General features: G+C 50.3%; 1 protein-coding gene across 2 annotated transcripts in view; it reads right to left on the minus strand.

Moving 5' to 3' along the window:
• rnf103 (ring finger protein 103) overlaps nt 1–26,320 on the minus strand; it is a 97,094-nt gene that overhangs the window by 36,527 nt on the left and 34,247 nt on the right. The window contains exon 1 of one of the 2 annotated variants that reach the window (XM_072497583.1): nt 2,736–2,866. The exons of the other annotated variant lie outside the window; for it this stretch is intronic. Within the exon in view, the coding sequence (XP_072353684.1) occupies nt 2,736–2,780 (45 nt within the window). The 5' untranslated portion in view covers nt 2,781–2,866. Of the gene's footprint in view, nt 1–2,735; nt 2,867–26,320 lie in introns of those variants that run through there. 2 annotated transcript variants of the gene reach the window in all.

Genomic DNA, 26,320 nt, shown 5'->3' on the forward strand with positions numbered 1-26,320 from the left:
GGGAATAAAAGAAAATATAGAATAGTGCAACACAACATATACAATGTAACTACAAAAGCACGGGCATCGGATGTTAATGAAATCAGTCCATAAGAGGGTCATTTAGGAGTCTGGTGACAGTGGGGAAGAAGCTGTTTTTGAGTCTGTTCGTGCGTGTTCTCAGACTTCTGTATCTCCTGCCCGATGGGAGAAGTTGGAAGAGTGAGTAAGCCGGGTGGGAGGGATCTTTGATTATACTGCCCGCTTTCCCCAGGTAGCGGGAGGTGTAGATGGAGTCAATGGATGGGAGGCAGGTTCGTGTGATGGACTGGGCGGTGTTCACGACTCTCTGAAGTTTCTTGCAGTCCTGGGCCGAGCAGTTGCCATACCAGGCTGTGATGCAGCCTGATAGGATGCTTTCTTTGGTGCATCTGTAAAAGTTGGTAAGAGTCAATGTGGACATGCTGAATTTCCTTAGTTTCCTGAGGAAGTATAGGCGCTGTTGTGCTTTCTTGGTGGTAGCGTCGTCGTGGGTGGACCAGGACAGATTTTTGGAGATGTGCACCCCTAGGAATTTGAAACTGCTAACCATCTCCACCTCGGCCCCGTTGATGCTGACAGGGGTGTGTACAGTACTTTGCTTCCTGAAGTCAATTACCAGCTCTTTAGTTTTGCTGGCATTGAGGGAGAGATTGTTGTCGCCACACCACTCCACTAGGTTCTCTATCTCCCTCCTGTATTCGGACTCATCGTTATTCGAGATCCGGCCCACTATGGTCGTATCGTCAGCAAACTTGTAGATGGAGTTGGAACCAAGTTTTGCCACGCAATCTTGTGTGTACAGGGAGTAGAAACACATACTGTACTATTCCGAAAGACGTGCTTGTTAGGTGAATTGGATATTCTAACTATCTCCCCCAGTGTACCCGAAAAGGCGACTGAGTGTGGCAACTAAGGGATTTTCACAGTAACATCTTTGCTGTGTTTCTGTAAGCCTACCTGTGACACTAATAAAGATTATTAGAAGATCATTATTATAGCTTGTGCCCTCTGTTTCAATGATTCCCTTTCTGTGACAATGCTGCTGCAGAATGCCTACACTGGTGTAAACCACAGTTGCAGCACTCGAGGAAAGAATTCATTCAACTTCTGAAATGTTCAATTACACAGCAAGACACTGTTTAAATCCAAGTATTTCATTTCTTTGTGTGTAATCCTAGACAGTGACCCAGCTACTCTACCCAAAGAGAGAAGCAATAGCTGACACAAATTTAGTTCTCAGCTGCTGGATAGCTAGCAGTAATTTGCTCTCTCAAAGCAGAATAGCTGAACTTGAGCCAAATTTAGTGCCTGGAGACATATTTAGTGCCCTCCAACTATTAAGGATTGTATCAACTAGCTCAACACATGTCTTGTGACCTTCCTGGTTTGTATACTTCACTCCATCCTTAGTCAGAATTAATATTTGTACACCATATTTAACAACCTCAGGACTTCCAAAGGCGACCTACATCCAATTTTAAGTGTAATCATTATTGTGATGTAGAAAATATGGCAACCAATTTGAGTACAAGGTCATAGAAGTTGCAATGTGATGCATTAAGGACTAGATAATTTGTGTTAGGGGCACTGATTGAGCAAGACATATTGGACATAACACTGGATAGAACACTCTTTAATATTCATTTGAAGAATTTCATGAACTCTTTAACACCCACCTCAGAGGACAGAGTGGACCTCAGTTTAACATCTCACTCTGGAAATGGCACCTTACACTGTACACCAAAATGGCCAGCAGAGATTTTGCAACACTGGATCCACAATATTCTGACTCAATGGAGACATGTTAAATGCCCAAATAGATGAAAAACATGACCAGGCTTGCAGCAAAGTTTGAATTGACATGGAGCCCATAAAGTAAAATACCCCAGGCGCATTAACAGACAAAATGTGACATTGGGTGACATATGGGGTGATTAGCACAGGTGGACATAACCTTGGTTAAAGAGGGGAAATACAGAGTGGAGAGATTTGAGGCAAGCAGTCGGATAAATGTAGAGATAGTGGAGGAATCAAGAGGCAATGCTGAGGTAGTGTTGGATGTCATCTGTGTACATGTGGAAACCGACACTGGGTTTGTTGGCAAGGGCCAGCATGTCGATGAGAAAGGGGAGGGAGGGGAAGAAGAGGTGGAAGAAATCTTGCACCGATGGACCTGGATCAGTCCATGGTAGAGCAGTGCACTGAGGGCCTGAAGCAATGGACTAAACATGAAGCAAGTCTGCTTACTAACTCAACCTAACTTGCTGACTGCCCGGCCTTGTGACGTCACCCGACTGGCAGCTAGATTACCCACTCGTACACAGGCTGGGGCTCCAAGGGGCCAATAGGCAGCGGGAGGCGGGGCCAATAGGCAGCGGGAGGCGGGACCTCCACCACTCCTTTCCCCCCCCCCCCACCCACGTACCAACCACAAAGTTCGGTTTACACGGCGTTAACAACACCCAGTGCAGGAGACCAACGAGAGAGTTAGTTAGTGAAAGGTGGAATCGCCTTTGGAACGTCGGATTTAAAACCGAAACCGGGAGGGGGAAACCGTAAAAAGACACTTTTTCTGTGCCGCTGTTCCTAGCTCAGCGCAACTATCCTGATAAGCTGATATCAATTTGGATGACCGATGCGTGGCAATCAGTATTTTAAATATACACAGATTATAGATATACATATGAAATAAAATACTGCTTATATATAAATACCAGATCCTTGGCTGGCCGCTCCTGCGATTTACCGAACAGCCCCATGTCGCCGAGGCTGGAAGCTGATTCTGGCCCCGCCCCTCGCGCGAGACACTTTCCGCTCTCGGTGACATCAGCGGCCCGCTGCGTTCTGCTCAGCCGCCACAGGAGGCGCTGTGGCGGAAGAGCCCAACAACAACTGAGATTCCTGTCGCACCTTTCACCCTGTATCAGGAGGAGGCTCCGCCCTCCCTTCTCTTTACCCTATTACAAACTGAGCAGCGTAGACATACGTCACAATCACTGTGATGCAGGATGGCCATTGGTTCAGGCAGGCACAATATTAGATTGTCTCTAAGTGTAATAAACATCCCATGGCCCTATATTGGTGATACACCATCAATAACACACGAGTGATGAATGTAACAGGCTTTAATACACTAAACACCCAGCCTCCTTCCTCTGGACCCGAAGTGGGTCGGAGGCGGATACTTGCCACCTTTATATATAAGCCCGAGGGGAGGAGCCACAGGTGGAGCCAACCTGCACAAGCCCAGGCATGCACAATACAAATATATGCAATAACATGGTTTACCACATCCACCCCCTGTTTAAAAAAAGTGTCCAGCGGGGGTGAAGTGGTCTGAAAGGTCAAGTCTGTCGGGGGCCTTGACCTTCCGCCGTGATCGCCTCAGTCCCGGCTGTGGTGTGGGTGCCGGCATTGAGACCTGCGCGTCCGGGAGCGTGCTGACTTCTTCTTCACCCAGATGTTGAGTCGGCGAAGGTGGGGGCGGTGTATGGGCGGAGGTGGTGGTGCTTGTCGCCGGTGGGCCTGCGGGTGTCAGCTCGTGAGGGACGTGGGCAGGGGTGGGGAAGACGGTGTAGGGTGGGGGGGGGGGGGGTGATGGTCGCCGGGGAATCCACAGGTGCCAAATCCCGATGGGAGACCGTGTCCTGCCGCCCGTCCTGGTGTGCCACGTAGGCATACTAGGGGTTTGCATGGAGGAGCAGGACCTTCTCGATAAGGGGGTCGGTTTTATGGCTCCTCGCATGCTTCTGGAGAAGGACGGGCCCCAGGACTGTCAGCCAGGACGGGAGCGAGACCCCAGAGGTGGACTTCCTGGGGAGGAGTTAGTGGCTGTACATAAGAGCGATCAGATAGAGTGGAGTGCATCGGGGAGGACCTCCTGCCAGTGGGAGACTGGGAGACTTTTCAACCGAAGGGCCAGAAGGACGGCCTTTCAGACCGTCGCGTTCTCCCTCTCCACCTGTCCGTTTCCCCGGGGGTTATAGCTGGTCGCCTGCTGGAGGCGATGCATTTGATGAGCAGAAACTGACGCAACTCATTGCTCATAAAGGAGGAGTCCGATCACTGTGGATGTAGGCGGGGACCCGAACAGGGTGAAAAGACTGTGCAAGGCCTTGATAACGGAGGCAGAGGTCATGTCAGAGCAGGAGATGGCAAAGGGGAATCTTGAGTACTCGTCAACGATGTTGAGGAAGTACACGTTACAGTCAGTGGAGGGGACGGGCCCTTTGAAATCAACGCTGGGGCGCTCAAAGGAGCAAGAGACCTTTACCAAATGTGCTCTGTCTGGCTGATAGAAGTGCGGTTTGCACTCCACACAGACCTGGCAGTCCCTGGTCACGGTCCTGACATTCACGATGGAGTAAGGCAGGTTGCGAGCCTTGGTGAAGTGGAAAAAACGGGTGACCCCCCGGGTGACAGAGGTCGTTGTGGAGGGCCTTGAGTCGGTCTACCTGTGTGCTGGCACATGTACCGCAGGATAGGACATCTGGGGGCTCATTGAGCTTCCCGGGTCGATACAAGATATCATAGCTGTAGGTGGAGAGCTCGATCCTCCACCTCAGAATCTTGTCATTCTTGGTTTTGCCCCGCTGTGTGTTATTGAACATGAAGGCAACCGACCGTTGGTCAGTGAGGAGAGTGAATCGCCTGCCGGCCAGGTAATGCCTCCAATGTCTCACAGCTTCTACAATGACTTGGGCTTCCTTTTCGACAGAGGAGTGTCGAATTTCGGAGGCATGGAGGGTGCGGGAGAAGAAAGCCACGGGCCTGCCCGCCTGGTTGAGTGTAGCGGCCAGAGCAAAGTCCGACGCATTGCTCTCCCCTTGGAATGGGATGGACACGTCCACAGCGTGCATCGCGGCTTTGGCAATGTCTGCCTTGATGCGATTGAAGGCCAGTCGGGCCTCAGCCGTCAGGAGAAAAATGGTGGATTTGATCAGTGGACGGGCCTTGTCCGCATAGTTGGGGGCCCACTGGGCATAATATGAGAAGGATCCCAGGCATCTGTTCAGGGCCTTGGGGCAGTGGGGAAGGGGGAGTTCCAGGAGGGGGCGCATGCGGTCGGGGCGGGCCCTAGAACTCCGTGTTCCACGACGTAGCCGAGGATGGCTAGGCGGGTTGTGCGGAAGACGCTTTTCTCTCTATTATAGGTTAGGTTCAGGAGTTTAGCGGTGTGGAGGAAGTGCCGGAGGTTTTCGTCATGGTCCTGCTGGTCATGGCCGCAGATGGTGATGTTGTCTAGATACGGGAACGTGGCCCGCAGCCCGTACTGGTCAACCATCCGGTCCATTTCCCTTTGGAAGACCAAGACCCCGTTGGTGACGCAGAAGGGGCCCCTGAGGAATTGGTAGAGGCAGCCATCTGCCTCGAAGGCAGTGTATTGGCGGTCCTCTGTGCGGATAGGGAGCTGGTGGTACGCGGACTTCAAGTCGACTGAAGAGAAGACTCAATACTGCGCAATCTGATTGACCATGTCAGATATGCGGGGGAGGGGGTACGCATCGAGCTGCGTGTACCGGTTAATGATGATCATCCGGTGCTTCTCCCCAGTCTTGACGATCACCACTTGGGCTCTCCAGGGGCTGTTACTAGTGTCAATGATCCCCTCTTGCAGGAGTCGCTGGATCTCCGACCTGATGAAGGCCCTGTCCTGGGCACTGTAGCGTCTGCTTCTGACGGGCTTACAGTCCGGGGTCAGGTTTGCGAAGAGGGAGGGTGGGGCGACCTTAAGGGTCGCGAGGCTATAGACGGTGAGGGGGGGCAGGGGTCCGTCGAACTTCAAGGTAAGGTTCTAGAGATGGCACTGGAAGTCGAGCCCCAGTAATAGGCAGTGCAGAGATGGGGGAGGACGAAGAGCCTAAAGTTAGTGTACTCTACGCCTTGTACAGTAAGGGTCGCGACACAGTACCCCCGGCTTTCTACTGCATGGGATCCGGAAGGCAGGGAGATTTTCTGGGTCGCGGGTAGGATGGGGAGGGAGCAGCGCCTTACCGTATTTGGGTGTATGAAGCTATCTGTGCTCCCGGAGTCAAAAAGGCAGGCCGTCTCGTGCCCGTTGATCCGGACGGTCATCGTGAACTTCGCGAGGTGGTGCGGCCGGGACTGGTCGAGTGTGACGGAGGCGAGTGTCGGAAGGCGGTCGGTAGGCCGGTCGAAGGTAGCAGCGGCCAGCGTACGGTCGGGTGAGCTGGGCTCCCGGGAGGCTGTGGAGTGGCATCTGCAATGGCGTCCAAGGTGGCGGCCCCCATGGGTCGCGTGTGGCGGGTGTCAGCAGCGATGGCGTCCAAGATGGCGGCGCCCACGGGTCGCACATGGCGGGTGGCGCGACACCTGGGGGCGGTCCCGACAGGCAGTAGGCAGCGCTGCTAGGCCTAGAAGATTTAGGGGGGGGGGTCGGGCCTGGCAGGCTTTTGCGAAGTGGCCCTTCTTCCCACAGCCATTACAAGTTGCATTCCGTGCCAGGCAGCATTGTCTGGGGTGATTACCTTGGCCGCAGAAGTAGCACCTCGACCCTCAGCATTGGCGGGCCGCTGCGTGGCACAGGCTTGTGTCACACCCAGGTTGGTTGATGGCTGCGCCCACGAGGCCCGTGCGGTTGGAGGTGTAGACCCCCATGTTCTGGGAGGCCACCTCCAGCGAGTTGGAGAGTTGTACTGTCTCTGGGAGGCCGAGAGTCCCCCTTTCTAGTCATCGCTGGCGGATATAGTTAGAGTTCATGCCGACGACATAAGCGTCCTAGATCAGCAGCTCCGCGTGCTGGGTAGCCGATATCGCTCGGCAGTCACAGTTCCGGCAGAGGATGCGCAAGGCACGCAGGATTCTGCGAGTGATTCCCCAGGGCGTTGCCGTCTCGTGGCGAGGAGGCATACACCTCGTTAACGGATTTCACGTATTGTCCTTTTAGCAGCGTTACTGCTTCCGCGTTCGAGGGGGCGTCCCCGATGAAGGGAAAGACTCTTGGGCTCACCTGTGCGTGGAGGACCTGCTTCTTCTGGAGGTCTGTGAGCTTTTCGTTGAAGGATGCGAGTAACGCCTCGAAGCAGCTTAGCAGTTTTCAAACATTTCTGTAGCATCGGCTGCCTGTGGGTCCAGCTCCAAGTGATCAGGCTTGAGTGATGGGTTCATCTTTAGGAGTTTAGTGTATTAAATTGATACACCATCAATAACACACGATGAGTGATGAACGTAACTGAGGCTTTAATGCACTAAACTGCAAGCCTCCTGTCTCTGGACCCAAGCTGGGTCGGAGGCGGAGACTTGCCACCTTTATACATAAGCCCGAGGGGAGGAGCCACAGGCGGAGCCAGCCTGGACAAGCCCAGGCATGCACAATACAATACAATGCATATAATGCAATAATGTGGTTTACCACAACTGGGACTTTAGGAAACAAAATAGGACACCGCAGGGAGGAGGTATTAGGACAGGTCCGCTAAAGTTAAGAAGGGTCTGAAAGGAGAAAAGTGAGATAGAAAGATACAGAGGGGTGTGAGGAGGGAATGTGTGGGTGGCACGGTAGCACAGTGAGTAGCACTGTTGCTTCACAGCTCCAGGATCATCCAGGTTCGATTCCCGTCTTGGGTCTGTGCAGAGTCTGCACGTTCTCCCCGTGTCTGCGTGGGTTTACATAGAATACATAGAACATACAGTGCAGAAGGAGGCCATTCGGCCCATCAAGGGCCTGGTATGTATAAAGTGAATGTGGGACTGCATAACATGAGAACATAAGAACTAGGAGTAGACCATCTGGCCTCTCGATCCTGCTCTGCCATTCAACAAGATCATGGCTGATCTTTTTGTGGACTTAGCTCCACTTACCCACCCGCTCACTGTGTCCTTTTATTCCTTTACTGTTCAAAAATCTATCTATCTTTACCTTTAAAACATTTAATGAGGTAGCCTCAACTGCTTCACTGGGCAAGGAATTCCACAGATTCATGACCTTTTGGGTGAAGAAGTTCCTCCTCAACTCAGTCCTAAATCTGTTCCTCCTTATTTTGAGGCGATGCCCCCTAGCTCTAGTTTCACCCGCCAGTGGAAACAACCTCCCTGCTTCTAGCCTATCTATTCCCTTCATAATTTTATATATATCTCTAAGATTCATTCTTCTAAATTCCAATGCGTATCGTCCCAGACTACTCAGTCTCTCCTCATAAGCTAATTCTCTCAACTCCGGAATAAGTAGAGTGCCGCCCACAGTGATGTCAGAAGCTACATGACCCAGACCTCTGGCCAGTTGGCTGTTGATCAGAGATATGTTAAGAACTGGAGTTGGCGATAGCTCCATGTCTGTACCCTTTACTATACTAATTACTTGTAACCAGATACAAATATATAGGTTTAACCAAAAAGTTTCTAAGTGTGGTAACGAGCGGGAACTGCCGCGAGCTTCCTGACACTCAACCCAGCAAGGCCTTCACTGCGATAAAACGTTAATCGGTCCACCTAACGAGGCCCCACGGGCTTCTCGCCATAAAGCATGGTCCTGCTGGCTGATTCGCCGGGACCGCACTCGCCAGCCCCCACTGAAAGGGAGAGCAGCACTTAAAACAGTTCCTGCACAGCCAACCCCATTCAGCTCATGCCGCCAAGATGATCAGCCCCACGATTCGGTGATGCCGACCTGAGCAGACTATTGGAAGTAGGCGAGGCTAGATGGGATGTCCTGTTCCCCCGAGAGTCTCGGAGGGTCAGCCACAGGGCAGCCAGTGCTGTCTGGGACAAGTGGCAGCGGCAGTCAGCTCGGGGAGGGTGACCATGAGGACCGACACCTAGTGCCGCAAGAAGGTCTCCTGCCTCCACCGGGCCGCTCGAGTGAGTTTGCACCAGACGCCTGACACCACCCCCCCCCGAAGAGAATGCGCCAGGCAAAGCCCCGCCCAACACTGTTCCGTACCCCCGCCCACCCATGTCCAGCAGTGCCGACCATGCCGTCCATTTGCCACCCCTCATAATCCCCACCCCCACGATATGGTCTATCTCCCCATTCCCCCAATCGCTCCCCTCCCCCAACCCCCAAACATCTCTCCCACCCTCCGCGCTGAACCACGCGGACGGCTAACAATGCCCCCTCTGTGTCCCTGAAGGCTAAATTGGCCCACAACCAAAGGGAGAGGACACAGGGAGTGGTGGGGTGCCAGACATCAGAGTCCTCATCCGGTATAACGAACGGGCTCTGGAGGTGGAGCAGGTAGCCGAGGGCAGAGCAGTGACCACCGTAGAGGTCAGCGGCGCGTGGAGCACAGGTTTTTTATTTTTCCTTATAAATGTTGTTTATTGCGTTTTTGAACAAAGCATATTTACCGGTATGTACAGAGAATAATATATATATATATAAGAAGAGAAGGGCACACACAAACATACCAAAAAAAAAATAATAATAAATAACTGGTAAGACATTATGTACCAGCTCAACAGCAGCAGCAATATTATTTACAACACATAAGTAGGCATCTGTTTGTGTGTGTTTGTGTGTGTGTGTGTGTGGGGGGGGGGGGAGGGGGGGGGGGGGTAGTTATACATTTGGGTGCCAGAGAAACAGTTACAGAGGGCAATACGCAAATGGGTCTGGTGTTGGTGTTGTCACTTGCTTCTCCTGGACAGATTTCGCTGCTGTTGTCGTCTTGCGTTCACCTCCACTTCAGCCGTTCCTCCCATCTTCCGCCTGGATTTTCCTTGCTCTCTGTTCCTGTAGATGCCAAGTTTGTTATTGTTTCCCGTGCCCTCCTTCCGGCTATCATTTCCCTGCCTTCCGCCCACTTCTCTGGTTCTCCTCTATTGTTCCCTGTCTCTTCACTCTTCCCCCCCCTCACCCCCACTTCTGCCCCCACCCCCATCCTGTGGTTCGCCTTTCTTTCCTCTGAGGTTTAGCTGTCCCCCACCCCCTCCACCGGTCTATCCCTCCCGCTCATGCCTTGGCTGCTTTCCCCTGATTCTTGGCTACCTCGCTATTGTTCTGCTTGTTTGTTGGCCACAAACAGGTCCCAGAACAATTGGGTGAATGGCTCCCACGTTCTGTGACCCTTGATTTTCTCCATTTGGAGAGATTCTGAGAGGTCGGACAGCCAGTCTGCAGCTTTGGGTGGTGCTGCTGACCGCCAGCCGAACTGGATTCTACGGCGAGCGATCAGGGAGGCAAAGTCAAGGGCATCCGCCCTCCTCCCCAGGAATAGATCTGGCTGGTCTGATACCCCGAAGACCACCACTTTCGGGCATGGCTCCACCCTCACCCCCACCACTTTGGACATTGCCTCGAAGAAGGCAGTCCAGTACTCCACAAGTCTGGGGCAAGACCAGAACATGTGGGCATGGTTGGCCGGGCCTCCTTGGCACCGTTAACATCTATCCTCCACCTCCGGGAAGAACCTACTCATATGGGTTCTTGTTAAGTGGGCTCTATGTACCACTTTTAGTTGCGTCAGGCTGAGCCTTGTGCACGTCGAGGTGGAGTTGACCCTATGCACTTCTTCGCTCCAGAGTCCCCACCCTATTTCAATCCCCAGGTCTTCCTCCCATTTCTTTCTTGTTGCGTCCAGTACGGTGTCGGCCCTTTCTACCAGTCGGTCATACATGTCGCTACACTTCCCTTTATCTCGGATGCTTGCGTCCAGTAACTCTTCCAGTAATGTCTGGCTTCGCGGTTGCGGGTATGTCCTTGTCTCCTTTCAGAGGAAGTTTTTGAGTTGCAGGTAACTGTGGTAAACCACTGTTGCACAACGCCCCCAGCCGCGTGGCCCACCCCTCCTAATCATCGTGGACCCCACAGACGGCCGCCCCAGTGGGGGCCTTACCCAGCCAAAACGCCTGCGCCACGTGCCAGCCAGCTAACCCCGGGAGTCCTCGATGTTACATTTGCGGCCAGCAAAGACACCCTCGCCAACGCTGCCCGGCCCGCGCTGCCCTTTGTAAGGCTTGCAGTAAGAAGGGGCACTTCGCCGTGGTGTGCCGCTATCGCCCCCACCCCCTCGTTTACGTACAATGGTCGCAGCCATCTTCACCCCGCCGGACCATGTTCGGCCAGTGGGCGCCGCCATCGTCTCCCCCTCAGACCGCGCGACCAATGGGCGCCGCCATCTTCTCCCCCTCAGACCAAGCATGGCCAGTGGGCGCCGCCATCTTGTCTCCCCCACGGCACATGGGCACCATCAGGGTTCCAGGATCCGTGCCTCCCGGGCACCCCATCATCCGACACCAGCAACGACCAGCTACGACTTGCCTCAGTGACCATCGACCAGTCTCGTCCGCACAACCTGGCCACCACATCGACCAGCGTTAAAATCAACGGACACGTGACCTCTTGCCTGCTGGACTCCGGGAGCACCGAAAACTTCATCCACCCGGATACGGTAAGGCGCTGCTCCCTCGGCGGTATACCCCGCCAATCAAAGAATCTCCCTGGCCTCCGGATCCCATTCCGTGGCGATCCGGGGGTACTGTACGGTCACACTCACGGTCCAGGGCGTAGAATTCAGCGGTTTCCGCCTCTACGTCCTCCCTAACCTCTGCGCTGCCCTACTACTCAGCCTGGACTTCCAGTGTAACCTCCAGAGCCTAACCCTGAAATTCGGTGGGCCCCTACCACCCCTTACTGTGTGCAGCCTCGCGACCCTAAAGGTCGATCCAACTTCCCTCTTCGCAAATCTAACCCCGGATTACAAACCCGTCGCCACCAGGAGCAGATGGTACAGCACCCAGGACAGGACCTTCATCAGGTCCGAGGTCCTGCGGCTGCTTCGGGAAGGCATCATCGAGGCCAGCAACATCCCCTGGAGAGCCCAAGTGGAAGTAGTTAAAACTGGTGAGAAACAGAATGGTCGTGGACGACAGTTAGACCATCAATCGGTACATGCAGCTCGACGCGTACCCCCTCCCACGCATATCTGATATGGTCAATCAGATTGCACAGTACTGGGTCTTGTCAACTGTAGACCTCAAATCCGCCTACCACCAGCTCCCCATCCATAAGGTGGACCGTCCATACGCTGCCTTCGAGGCAGACAGTCGCCTCTATCACTTCCTCAGGGTTCCCTTCGGCGTCTCAGTCTTCCAAAGGGAGATGGACCGAATGGTCAACCGGTACGGTTTGCGGGCCACCTTCCCGTACCTAGACAACGACACCATCTGTGGCCACGATCAGCAGGACCACGATGCCAACCTTGCCAAATTTCTCCACACTGCCACTCTCCTAAACCTCACCTACAACAAGCAGAAGTGCGTATTCAGCACGAATACGCAGTAGATGAGACGCAGCCCTTTGAAGTGGAGAGCGATGCATCAGATGTCGCCCTAGCCACCACCCTCAATCAGGCAATCAGGCCCGTGGCATTCTTTTCCCGCACCCTTCATGCCTCAGAAATTCGGCACTCATCCGTTGAAAAAGAGGCCCAAGCTATCGTTGAAGCTGTGAGGCATTGGAGGCATTACCTGGCCAGCAGGAGATTCACTCTCCTCACTGACCAACGGTCGGTAGCCTTCATGTTCAATAATGCACAGCGGGGCAAGATCAAGAATGATAAGATCTTGAGGTGGAGGATCGAGCTCTCCACCTACAATTACAAGATTTTGTATCGCCCCGACAAGCTCAACGAGCCCCCAGACGCCCTATCCCGAGGTACATGTTCCAGCGCACAAGTAGACGGATTCCAGGCCCTGCACGACAGCCTTTGTCACCCGGGAGTACCATTTCATAAAAGCCTTCAATCTGCCCTACTCCGTCGAGGAAGTACAGACAATCACCAGGGACTGCCAAGTCTGTGCGGAGTGCAAACCGCACTTCTACCAGCCAGACCGTGTGCGCCTGGTGAAGTCCTCCCGCCCCTTTGAACACCTCAGGATTTCAAAGGGCCCCTCTCCTCCACTGACCGTAACACGTATTTTCTCTGTGTGGTCGAAGAGTACTCCAGATTCCCCTTCGCCATCCCATGCCCCGACGTAGAATTTCATAGAATTTACAGTGCAGAAGGAGGCCATTCGGCCCATCGAGTCTGCACCGGCCCTTGGAAAGAGCACCCTACCCAATGTCGACACCTCCACCCTATCCCCATAACCCAGTAACCCCACCCAACACTAAGGGCAATATTGGACACTAAGGGCAATTTATCATGGCCAATCCACCTAACCTGCACATCTTTGGACTGTGGGAGGAAACCGCAGCACCCGGAGGAAACCCACGCACACACCGTTGGATGTGCAGACTCCGCACAGACAGTGCCCCAAGCCAGAATCGAACCTGGGACCCTGGAGCTGTGAAGCAATTGTGCTATCCACAATGCTACCGCGCTGCCAGACATGACGTCTGCCACCGTCATCAAAGCCCTCAACTCAATCTTCGCTCTGTTCGGTTTCCCTGCCTACATCCACAGTGACAGGGGATCCTCATTCATGAGTGATGAGCTGCGTCAGTTCCTGCTCAGCAGGGGTATCGCCTCCAGCAGGACGATCAGCTATAACCCCCAGGGAAACGGACAGGTAGAGAGGGAGAACGGGACAGTCTGGAGGGCCGTCCAACTGGCCCTACGGTCCAGGAACCTCCCGGCCTCCCACTGGCAGGAGTTCCTCCCTGATGCACTACACTCCATTCGGTCACTACTGTGCACTGCCACTAACAACACACCCCATGAGCATCTCTTTGCCTTCCCCAGGAGGTCCACATCCGGGGTGTCGCTCCCGACTTGGCTCGCAGCTCCAGGACCCATCCTTCTCCATAGGCACGTCTGACTCCACAAGGCGGACCCGTTGGTGGAGAGGGTGCAGTTGCTCAATGAAAACCCCCAGTGTGCCTACGTAGCATACCCCGACGGCCGCCAGGATACTGTCTCCCTCAGGGACCTAGCACCAGCAGGTTCCACACACACACACCTCTGGCCCGGCTCCCCCCACCCCTCCCCAGGCCTCCCAGCAGCAATCCCCCCAGGACCATCCATCCTCCCCCTACCCACGCCCGAGGAAGAAGAGGATTTCGGCATGCTCCTGGAGTCACTGAAGACCAGACCAACATCGGCATTGCCGCCACCATTGCGTCACTTCCAGCGGCATATCAAGGCCCCGGACTGGTTAAACCTCTAACTGGTTTACTGGACTTCAAAAGATTTTCTCCCCCCCGCAAATATTGTATATGTAAATTCAATTGCCGTATATAGTTCTCCACCACCCTCACCGGACTCAATTTTAACTGGGGGTGAATGTAAACCACTGTTGCACCTATATTAGGTGATGTACGGTAGGACCTGTACTACAGGTACGGCGGTAATCCCTGCCTGCTAGCTCGGCCCAGTAGGCAGAGTATAAATATGCGTGTCCTCCATTCAGCAGCCATTTCGCCAGCTGCTGTGGGAGGCCACACATCTTAGAGCAATAAAGCCTCAGTTGCAGTTGTCTTCAACTCTCGTCTTTGTCCAATTGATCGTGCATCAGTACCTTAGCTCGTTCCCCCTGGCTAGCTGGAATTTCTCTGTCAGTTCATCCAGTGTTGCGATCCTGCCGTCTGTGTACAGGTCCCTGACTGTCAGTGTCCCTCCGTCCTGTCCCCACTTTTTGAACGTGGCATCAGTCAGCGCTGGTGTGAACCTATGGTTGTTGCAGGTGGGAGCTTTGTCCAACATTTTGGTCAGGCCAAATTGCTGCCGTAGTTGGTTCCAGGACTGGAGGGTGCGTGGAGCAGAGGTGAGGATCCACTACCCCTACACAGATAATGTGTCAAACGTGAGTCGTTAATACCATACAGACTGACGTGTCCCAGTCTCAGGTGGGCATTGCCAGGGTGCTCCAGAGCATGTCCCGTTCTCTGAGGGACGTGTCCCAGTCTCAGGTGGGCATTGCCAGGGTGCTGCAGAGCATGACTCAGTCACGGAGGAGCATCGCCGAGGGTGTCGACACCATGCGGTGAACTTTGGGTAGCTGCCAGTTTTGGCAGAGCCATTTGACGCAAGGCCAACCAGGGCTTGATCCAACTGCTCATCTGTCCCGAGGTGAACCGTAGGGCCCTATGGGCACTGACTGGGAGAAGGGGGCACAGTGTGTCAACCCAGAGCCGTCCTACAGTGTGGCAAAAGCAGCCACCAGTTCCCCCGGTTCCAGCTCCTGACAATGGCACGTCTCGTAGTCAGCATCAGGTATATTGAGGTGCAGCAGGGCATATGCTGCCAGAAAATGCGCTGGGGCCTTCCAGTCCCAGAGGACGCCGACCAGGGGCATCGAAGGCCAAAGAACATGCTAAGAAGCAGGTTTTCTCTGCCTCTGACGTGCACCGTGGAGGCACACCGAGACACAACGCTACAGCTCAGAAGGGTAAGCACATTGAAGATCACTGGGAGTGCCCGGGGGGCAGGGGGCGGGTTTGCATTGGGAGGGATTGAATTTTGTTTATTGTCACGTGTATCAAGGTATAGTGAAAAGTATTTTTATGCGAGCAGAAATAATAATAATAATAGCTTATTGTCACCAGTAGACGTCAATGAAGTTACTGTGAAAAGCCCCTAGTCGCCACATTCCGGCGCCTGTTCAGGGAAGCCGGTATGGGAATTGAACCTGCGCTGCTGCCTTGTTCTGCATTACAAGCCAGCTGTTTAGCCCACTGTGCTAAACCAGCCCCGAAAGCATACAGGGATGCAGTGTTCATGAGGTCAGTCCATAAGAGGGTCGTTTAGGAGTCTGCCAACAGAGGGAAAGAAGAAGTTTTTGAGTCTGTTCGTGCGTGTTCTCAGACTTTTGTATCTCCTGCCCAATGGAAGAAGGTGGTCTTTGATTATGCTGCCCGCTTTCCCAGGCAGCGGGAGGTGTAGATGGAGTCAATGGATGGGAGGCAGGTTCGTGTGATGGACTGGGCTGTGTTCATGACTCTCTGAAGTTTCTTGATGTCTTGGGCCGAACAATTGCCATACCAGGCTGTGATGCAGCCCGATAGGATGCTTTCTGTGGTGCAGCTGTAAAAGTTGGTGAGATTTAATGTGAACATGCCGAATTTCCTTAGTTTCCTGAGGAAGTATAAGTGCTGTTATGCTTTCTTGGTGGTAGCGTCGGCGTGGGGGGACCAAGACAGATTTTTGTTGATGTACACCCCTAGGAATTTGAAACTGCTAACCATCTCCACCCCTGACCCCGTTGATGCTGACAGGGGTATGTACAGTATTTGCTTCCTGAAGTCAATGACCAGCTCTTTAGTTTTGCTGGCATTGAGGGACAGATTGTTTTGTTGCACCACTCCACTAGGCTCTCTATCTCCCTCCTGTATTCGGACTCATCGTTATTCGAGATCCGGCCCTCATGGTCGTATCGTCAGCAAACATGTAGATGGAGTTGGAACCAAATTTTGCCATGCAGTCGTGTGTGTACAGGGAGTATAGTAGGGGGCTAAGTACGCAGCCTTGCGGTCCCTTGGTATTGAGGACTATTGTGGGGAAGGTGTTGTTTATTCTTACTGATTGTGGTCTGTAGGTCAGAAAGTCGAGGATCCAGTTGCAAAGTGAAGAGCCAAGTCCTAGGTTTTGGAGCTTTGACGTTTGTTGTCATGACCCAAACATGTGATTGGAAGCTCATCATGAATTGTGAATAGACTGATTTAGTCTAAGAGCTTTGTCATGGAGAGGGATGTAGTCAGTAGCTAGGGAAAAGAACCTGAAACAATGGCTTTAGCCTTCCCGATATTGATTAGGAGGTGCAATATGGCAAGGCAGTTTTCATGTATTTAAAGCACACCGACTTGCCACTGGCTCAATATTATGATTCTAGAATGATACAGCATAAGACGCCTGTGCTTTTTCTTTGAAAGAATTATCCATTCAGTTCCACTCTTCCCCTTAGTCTTATAACATTTCCCCTTGGGCTCAGCACCTCCCTCTCAGGGCAATTAGAGATAGGCAATAAAATTGATGTCCTAGCCAGCGACATCCATGTCCGGTGAAAGAAAAAATTCCCCTTTATTGAAAGTTTTAAAAAACATTTTAAAATAAATTTAGAGTACCCAATTCATTTTTTCCAATTAAGGGCCAATTTAGCGTGGCCAATCCACCTACCCTGCACATCTTTTGGGTTGTGGGGGCGAAACCCACGCAGACACGGGGAGAATGTGCAAACTCCACATGGACAGTGAACCAGAGCCGCGATCGAACCTGGGACCTCGGCGCCGTGAGGCTGCAAAAACTTCTCCTTTGAAAGTTAAGGTGAATCTGTTTCTACCACCCTTCACTATTCAGATCATTGCGCTTCACTGTGTGATTATTTTCCCTCATGTCACTTTTGCTAATTATCTTCAATCTTTGTCCTCTGGTTATTTATTCTTCTGCCAGTTTCTCTTTACTCTATCCTTAGTACTACCCTCTGTTACACTTAGTAATCTTAAATAACTCACGATAAGTATTTGATGACAAAAAAATGTAGTGTTGCGGGGAAAGGGCTGGGAAGTGAGGCTTGGGTTAAATTCCCTTGGGTGACTGTGTGGAGTTTGCACTTTCTTCCCGTGTGTGCGTGGGTTTCCTCCCGGTGCTCCGGTTTCCTCCCACAGTCCAAGGATGTGCAGGTTAGGTGGATTGACTATTCTAAATTGTCCCTTGGTGGCCAAAGGTTGGGGAGGGGGTTATGGGGATAGGGCAGGGGAGTGGGGTGCTCTTTCAGAGGGTTGGTGTAGGCATTGATGGGCCAAATGGCTTCCTTCTGCACTGTTGGGGATTCTATGATTCTATATTTGCTCTTACAGAGAGCCATCATAGATATGATGGGTCAAGGGGCCTCCTTCTATGACACTGAGTATCTTGAGTGCTGTCAGAGCTGCACATATCTAGGCAAAAAAACCTCCTCCAGCAGTCCCAAGCATCACAGATGCCAGTCTTCAGCCAATATTTGATTGATTTGATTTATTGTCACATGTACCGAAGTACAGTGAAAAGTATTTTTCTGCGGCCAAGGGAATGTACACAGTAGACAAAGAGAATAATCAACAGAGTACATTGACAAATGGTACATCGACAAACAGTGATTGGTTACAGTGCGGATCAAGGGGCCAAACAAAGCAAATACATCAGCAAGAGCAGCATAGGGCATCATGAATAGTGTTCTTACAGGGAACAGATCAGTCCGAGGGGGCGTCGTTGAGGAGTCTAGTAGCTGTGGGGAAGAAGCTGTTCCTATGTCTGCGTGTGTGGGTCTTCAGACTTTTGCCTGTTGGAAGGGTCAGGAAGAAGGCAATGCCTGGGTGGGAGACAATGCTGTCTGTCTTCCTGAAGCAGTGAGAGGTGTATACAGAATCAATGTGGGGGTGGCAAGCTTGTGTGATGCGCTAGGCTGAGTTCACCACACTCTGCAGTTTCTTGCTATCTTGGACTGAGCAGTTGCCATACCAGGCTGTGATGCAGCCGGTTAGGATGCTCTCTATCACAGATCTGTAGAATTTTGTGAGAGTCGATGTAGACATGCCAAATTTCTTTAGTTTCCGTAGGAAGTAGAGATGTTGTTGGCCTTTCTTGACTGTTGCATCAACGTGAGTGGACCAGGACAGACTGTTGGTGATGGTGACCCCCCAGGAACTTAAAGCTATCGACCATCTCCACTTCGGAGACATTGATGCAGACGGAGTGTGTGTCGCGCTACGCTTCCTGAAGTCGATAATCAGCTCCTTGGTCTTTCCAACATTTAGACAGAGGTTGTTTTCGGTACACCATGCAACCAAGTGATTTATCTCCCTCCTGCAGTCTGATTCGTCGTTGGTTGAGATACGGCCCTCCACAGTCGTATCATCCGCAAACTTATAGATTGAGTTGGAGTTAAATCTTGCCACACAGTCATATGTGTATAGGGAGTACAGTAAAGGACTGAGCACACATCCTTGCGGGGCCCCAATGTTTAGGACTATTGTGGAGGAGGTGCTGTTGCCTATCCTGACAGATTGCGGTCTGTTGGTGAGGAAGTCAAGGATCCAGCTGCACAGGGAGGGGTCAAGTCCAAGATTGCGGAGTTTGGTTATTAGTCTTGTTGGGATAATGGTGTTGAAGGCGGAGCTGTAGTCGAAGAACAGCAGTCTTACATAGGCGTCCTTGTTGTCGAGGTGTTCGAGTGTTGATTGTAGAGCCAGTGAGATAGCATCTTCTCTGGACCGGTTGCTGAGCCTTTGATCTTTAAGTCATCTTTGTCTACAGGAATAGTGCCAGAAGACTGGAGGATAGCAAATGTTGTCCCCTTGTTCAAGAAGGGGAGTAGAGACAACCCCGGTAACTATAGACCAGTGAGCCTTACTTCTGTTGTGGGCAAAATCTTGGAAAGGTTTATAAGAGATAGGATGTATAATCATCTGGAAAGGAATAATGTGATTAGAGATAGTCAACACGGTTTTGTGACGGGTAGGTCGTGCCTCACAAACCTTATTGAGTTCTTTGAGAAGGTGACCAAACAGGTGGATGAGGGTAAAGCAGTTGATGTGGTGTATATGGATTTCAGTAAAGCGTTTGATAAGGTTCCCCACGATAGGCTACTGCAGAAAATACCGAGGCATGGGATTCAGGGTGATTTAGCAGTTTGGATCAGAAATTGGCTAGCTGGAAGAAGACAAAGGGTGGTGGTTGATGGAAAATGTTCAGACGGGAGTCCAATTACTAGTGGTGTACCACAAGGATCTGTTTTGGGGCCACTGTTGTTTGTCATTTTTATAAATGACCTGGAGGAGGGCGTAGAAGGATGGGTGAGTAAATTTGCAGATGACACTAAAGTCGGTGGAGTTGTGGACAGTGCGGACGGATGTTACAAGTTACAGAGGGACATAGATAAGCTGCAGCGCTGGGCTGAGGTGGCAAATGGAGTTTAATGCAGAAAAGTGTGAGGTGATTCATTTTGGAAGGAATAACAGGAAGACAGAGTACTGGGCTAATGGTAAGATTCTTGGCAGTGTGGATGAGCAGAGAGATCTCGGTGACAATGGACATAGATCCCTGAAAGTTGCCACCCAGGTTGAGAGGGTTGTTAAGAAGGCGTACGGTGTGTTAGCTTTTATTGGTAGAGGGATTGAGTTTCGGAGCCATGGGGTCATGTTGCAGCTGTATAAAACTCTGGTGCGGCCGCATTTGGAGTATTGCGTGCAATTCTGGTCGCTGCATTATAGGAAGGATTTGGAAGCATTGGAAAGGGTGCAGAGGAGATTTACCAGAATGTTGCCTGGTATGGAGGGAAGATCTTATGAGGAAAGGCTGAGGGACTTGAGGCTGTTTTCATTAGAGAGAAGAAGGTTAAGAGGTGACTTAATTGAGGCATACAAGATGATCAGAGGATTGGATAGGGTGGACAGCGAGAGCCTTCTTCCTCAGATGGTGATGTCTAGCACGAGGGGACATAGCTTTAAATTGTGGGGAGATAGATATGACAGATGTCAGAGGTAGGTTCTTTACTCAGAGAGTAGTAAGGGTGTGGAATGCCCTGCCTGCAACAGTAGTGGACTCGCCAACACGAAGGGCATTCAAATGGTCATTGGATAGACATATGGACGATAAGGGAATCGTGTAGATGGGCTTTAGAGTGGTTTCACAGGTCGGCCCAACATCGAGGGCCAAAGGGCCTGTACTGCGCTGTAATGTTCTATGTTTGCGGTGATAGGCAAACTACAGTGGATCAAGACCATCTGGGAGGCTAGCAGTGATCCGTCATATGACTAGCCGCACAAAGCATTTCATGATAACAGACGTCAGGGCCACCGGTCGGTAGTCGTTGAGGCAGGCTACCTTGTACTTCTTTGGTACTGGTATTATGGTGGTCATTTTGAAGAAGGTGGGGATTTCAGAGTGGAGGAGTGACATATCTGCGAATACACTGGTCTGCGCAGGCTGTGAGTGCTTGCCCAGGGACTCCGTTGGGGCCCGTCCCTTTCTGTGGATTCACTTTCAAGAAGGCAGCTCTTACCTCTGAAGCTGTAATAGTGGGTATGGGTGTGTCCAGGGCTGTTGGCGCAGGTGGCACTGATACATTGGCTGACTGCTCAAAGCAGGCACAGAACTTGTTCAGATCAGTGGGTAGGGATGCTCCAGCCCCAGATATTCCGCCTCCTTGCTTTATAGCCTGTGATCTTGTGTAGGCCCTGCCATAGTCGTGGTGGGTTAGTGTCATTGGCCTGGGACTCTAGTTTGATGTGGTATTGTCTTTTTGCATCCCTGATGGCTTTCCGTATGTCGTACCTGGATTTCTTATATAGGTCAGGGTCGTTAGACTTGAACGCCTCTGTCCGGGACTCCTGCAGGGAGTGAACCCTTTGGTTGAGCCAGGGTTTCTGATTGGGGAATACCTGTATTGTCTTTTTTGGTACACAATCCTCAACACACTTACTAATGAAGTCTGTGACAGTAGTGGTGTATTTGTCCAGGTTAGCAGCCACAGTCTTGAATCTGGACCAATCCACAGTCTGCAAGAATTTGTGGAGGATGTCCTCAGACCAGCTCTGCATGTTTATTTTTGATTAGCTCAGCACGCTCGAGTTGCTGTTTGTAAGCTGCAAATAGGGATACCGACTTGTGGTCGGATTTGCCAAAGTGTGGTCGTGGAACGGAGCGGCAGGCACCTTTGATGCTCGTGTAGCAGTGGTCCAGAGTGTTTGCACCTCTGGTGGGGCAGAAGATATGTTGATGGAGTTTGGGTATGACCTTCCTGAGGTTGGCCTCGTTGAAGGCTCCAGCTACGATTGGACATTATGACCACATTCCAGCACCTGTTCGGGTACACGGAAGGAGAATTCAGAATTCTCAGCTGGTACGGGAATTGAACCCGGAGGGGCATAAAGCAACCAACTTGCAGGTGACAATGTACCATTTATCAAAATAACTTAGATAAATGATCTACTTACACTTATTAGTGACGTTAGTTAAACTATAAACATTGACCAGAACTAGCTTTGAATAGTGCCATGGGATCTGTTCACCCTTACCCCCCTCCCCTCCTGAAAGTGCTGAGGTTGGTTTCTTTATGCCTCTACAGCGTCCGGCTGTTAACACCTCACCTGGGCACATTGTTTAATTCTTTGCTTAACCCATTTCCACTCCTTTTGGACCATGGGGCTTTTTGTCATTTGGTCCCTCCCTTTCCTCCACCCTATTGGAGATATTCACTTTTTGCTTCTTTGCCTCTTCCCCTCTCCACGTACCCACTCGCTCCCTATTTTAATTTGCTCAGGGCCTGGAGTGGTCTCTCCCCCATTCTCGTGGAGGATTGTGGACTTGGATCAATGGTCCTGTTTTTCTTTCTGCAGTTGCTGCCTGGCCTGCGGAATACCTACAGCATTTTTGGTTTTCATTTCAGAAATCCGTATCTGTAGTATTTTGCTCTTTTGAAAGGGTCAGCAGGTACTCGATAGGTTGAATGGCCTCTCTCTGTACTGTACTATTCAATGACAATGGTAACTGCTCTTCAGAAGTACTTAATTGGCTTTATCGTGCCTTGGGATGCCACGACATTCACTTTATAAATGCAAGATCTTTACTTGGTCCTTTGGTAAAACTTGAAATTCTGCTGTCTTCTCGCACACTAGAGTACCAAGAAAATATTTACAATGCAGGTTTTTTTCAGTGTAATACTATCTAGATGCATGACATTAGGTGATTTTGTTTCCATTTTTTACGGTGATCAGACTGTTAAGAGCTTTACAATTATAAACCCCTTGTAACTGTGAAACAAATATTTGTATGGGCTGAAGATTCAATAGTAAACGGACCGCTTCTTGCCAGCACCTAAATAAGTGCAGCAAACCACACCTTCAAATATTTTCTGTAGTTTATTGACAATCTAAGATTAGTGAACTAATATTGTTTTGCTGTTTTTCATCTGATTTTATTTTGTCTACTCCCAGCCATCATTCTTCTCTCAAGCAACACTAAAACACGCAATTCATTCACCTCATCACGGTTTGCAGTGATACTGCATGAAAAATGGCTGGCACGACAATACTTCAAAAGGAATTCTTTGTATGTGACTTGTTTCCAGACATCACTCCTTTCTTTTTCGCTTTTCCAAAACATATGGAATGATTCCACAGGCATTTACATCCTCTGGTGGCCCAAGTGCCCCTTCTTCAATGAGCCTCACAGGTAGTCGACCTGACCACAGCTTGCATCATAACCAAGGCTAAACTTGCCATTGCTTCAAGGCAAAATATACTTTCCAACATGATACTGAATAGTGCTTTGGAAAAGGAACACTGGCTGACTTTTCCTCTTTTCTAGCCCAGGAGCACTACAGTAAAATATGGTGTCCTCCTGTAGCCCAGACGGAGATCAATTAAATGAATGCATACCAGGAATCAGACCTGGGACTTTGATTTGTATTATTCCATCCATTGCACACTGTGCAGAAGATGGACTCCCCAGCTCCATATGAGGAATTCACCACAAGTTATTGTGCTATGTCAAAATTAGTTCCACCTTTACGTAATTGCATATTACAGACATCTATGCTTGAGTTAACACTGAGAAAGAATTGACACCATGAACTATATTCCTAGCATCTGCACAACACTTCATCACCCATTGTCCAAGCTGGCAACATTTCTTGGGAAATTAATGCACTATCCCATTCATAATGCATTTACTAGGCCAATCGTTTGATCCTAATAAGAAAAAATTTCAGATTTTGTTGGATACGAGAGGTGCATGTGGTGGGTTGGGTTGGGAGCAGCAGGGGATGGAGTGGAAAAGCAAGATAAACACCCAAGTCGAGGGAGCGGTTTAGCTGATTGCAAGTTCACTGCAACATGTCCAGTTCAGAAATCTATTGTTTAGAAACACGTTGTCTGCAAATTCTTTTCGGCAGCACAGTACGTTGGGAGTAGAAACATGGAAGATATCGCTGCTTTCTGCTTCAGGTAAATATATCAAAGCTATTTCCTGGTTCACACACTCAAAGATCGTCCTACAATCCAGAAAATTCCAAAATTCAGAAATGACTTGGTCCCAAGCTTTCTGGACTGGAGAAGTTATCGTGTAACAGATGAAAATGTTGGATCAAATAGTTCACCTAATTAATTCATTCCTTTCAAAACAATATATTAGAATTAAGTGGGACTATTAGATCACATTCAGGAAGGTGCTGCTTTCTTTGTCCCTTTCTCTCATGTACTTGTCCAGCTTCTTTTTATAATACAATAGCCAGATTCAATTAGGACCAGGGCAGTTCTGTCAATAGGTTGATACAGCTGGTTGACTGCAGTGGACAAGAAATTGAAACTGTTAATCGTATCGTCTTTGAAGAAAACACAGGCAAGGTCATTAACACATTCAGCTTTGCACCAGTAATGTTGGATTAGTGTTCAATCAGATGGTAACAGATGGCTTAGTTAAAGATGCTTGTATAGTTTGTGAGATAAAACATTCCAAAGGCTGCACATTATCAAAATCTTTGATGAGGTAGACAATGATCAATGTTAGGAAATATAGTCAAAATCTTAGTCAGAGGCAAGTTCTGAAGTGTTGTAAAAGAGGGGTAGGATAGCAGAGATATTTCAGGTGGGAATAGAACAAAGAAAATTACAGCACAGGAACAGGCCCTTCGGCCCTCCCAACCTGCGCCGATCCAGATCCTTTATCTAAACCTGTCGCCTATTTTCCAAGGATCTACTTCCCTCTGTTCCCAGCCCGCTCATATATCTGTCTAGATGCATCTTGAATGATGCTATCGTGCCCGTCTCCACCACCTCCGCTGGCAAAGCGTTACAGGCACCCACCACCGTCTGCGTAAAAAACATTCCACGCACATCTACCTTAAACTTTCCCCCTCTCACCTTGAAATCATGACCCCTTGTAATTGACACCCCCACTCTTGGAAAAAGCTTGTTGCTATCCACACCTCTCAATTTTGTAGACCTCAATCAGGTCCCCCCTCAACCTCCGTCTTTCCAATGAAAACAATCCTAATCTACTCAACCTTTCTTCATAGCTCGCACCCTCCATACCAGGCAACATCCTGGTGAACCTCCTCGGCACCCTCTCCAAAGCATCCACACCCTTCTGGTAATGTGGCAACCAGAACTGCATGCAGTATTCCAAATGTGGCCTAACCAAAGTCCTATACAACTGTAAGATGACCTGCCGATTCTTGTACTCAATACCTCGTCCGATGAAGGCAAGCATGCTGTATGCCTTCTTGACACTCTATTGACCTGCGTTGCCACCTTCAGGGTACAATGGACCTGAACTCCCAGATCTCTCTGTACATCAATTTTCCCCAGGACTCTTCCATTGACCGTATAGTCCGTTCTTGAATTAGATCTTCCAAAATGCATCACCTCACATTTAACTGGATTGAACTCCATCTGCCATTTCTCTGCCCAACTCTCCAATCTATCTATATTTTGCTGTATTCTCCGAGTCCTCCTCGCTATCTGCTCCACCAATCTTAGTATCATCTGCAAACTTGCTAATCAGACCACCTATACCTTCGTCCAGATCATTTATGCATATCACAAACAACAGTGGTCCGAGCACGGATCGCTGTGGAACACCACTAGTCACCTTTCTCCATTTTGAGACACTCCCTTCCACCACTACTCTCTGTCTCCTGTTGCCCAGCCAGTTCTTTATCCATCCAGCTAGTACATCCTGAACCCCATAAGACTTCATTAGCAATTCTCCAGTCCTCCGGGACCTCACCCGTGCTCAAGGATACTGCAAAGATATCTGTTAAGGCCCCAGCTATTTCGTCCCTCGCTTCCCTCAGTAACCTGGGATAGATCCCATCCGGACCTGGGGACCTGTCCACCTTAAATGCCTTTTAGAATACCCAAAACTTCCCCCTTCATTATGTCGACTTGACCTAGAGTATTTAAACATCCATCCCTAACCTCAACATCCGTCATATCCCTCTCCTTGGTGAATACCGATGCAAAGTACTCATTAAGAATCTCACCCATTTCCTCTAACTCCACGCATAAATTCCCTCTTTTGTCTCTGAGTGGGCTAATCCTTTCTCTAGTTACCCTCTTGCTCCTTATATACAAAAAAAACGCTTTGGGATTTTCCTGCACCCTGTTAGCCAAAGATATTTCCTGCACCCTTTTAGCCGTCTTTATTGCGCGTTTTGAGATTTGTCCTACTTTCCCGATATTCCTCCAAAGCTTCATCAGTTTTAAGTCGCCTAGATCTTATGTATGCTTCCTTTTTCATCTTAGCTAGTCTCACAATTCCACCCGTCATCCATGATTCCCGAATCTTGCCATTTCTGTCCATTTTCACTGGGACATGTCTGTCCTGCACTTTCCTTAAAAGACTCTCACATTTCAAACGTGGATTTACCCTTAAACAGCTGCTCCCAATTCACATTCCCTAGCTCCTGCCGAATTTTGTAAGAC

Source organism: Scyliorhinus torazame, chromosome 3, assembly GCF_047496885.1.
Source record: "Scyliorhinus torazame isolate Kashiwa2021f chromosome 3, sScyTor2.1, whole genome shotgun sequence".
Lineage (NCBI taxonomy): Eukaryota > Metazoa > Chordata > Chondrichthyes > Carcharhiniformes > Scyliorhinidae > Scyliorhinus > Scyliorhinus torazame.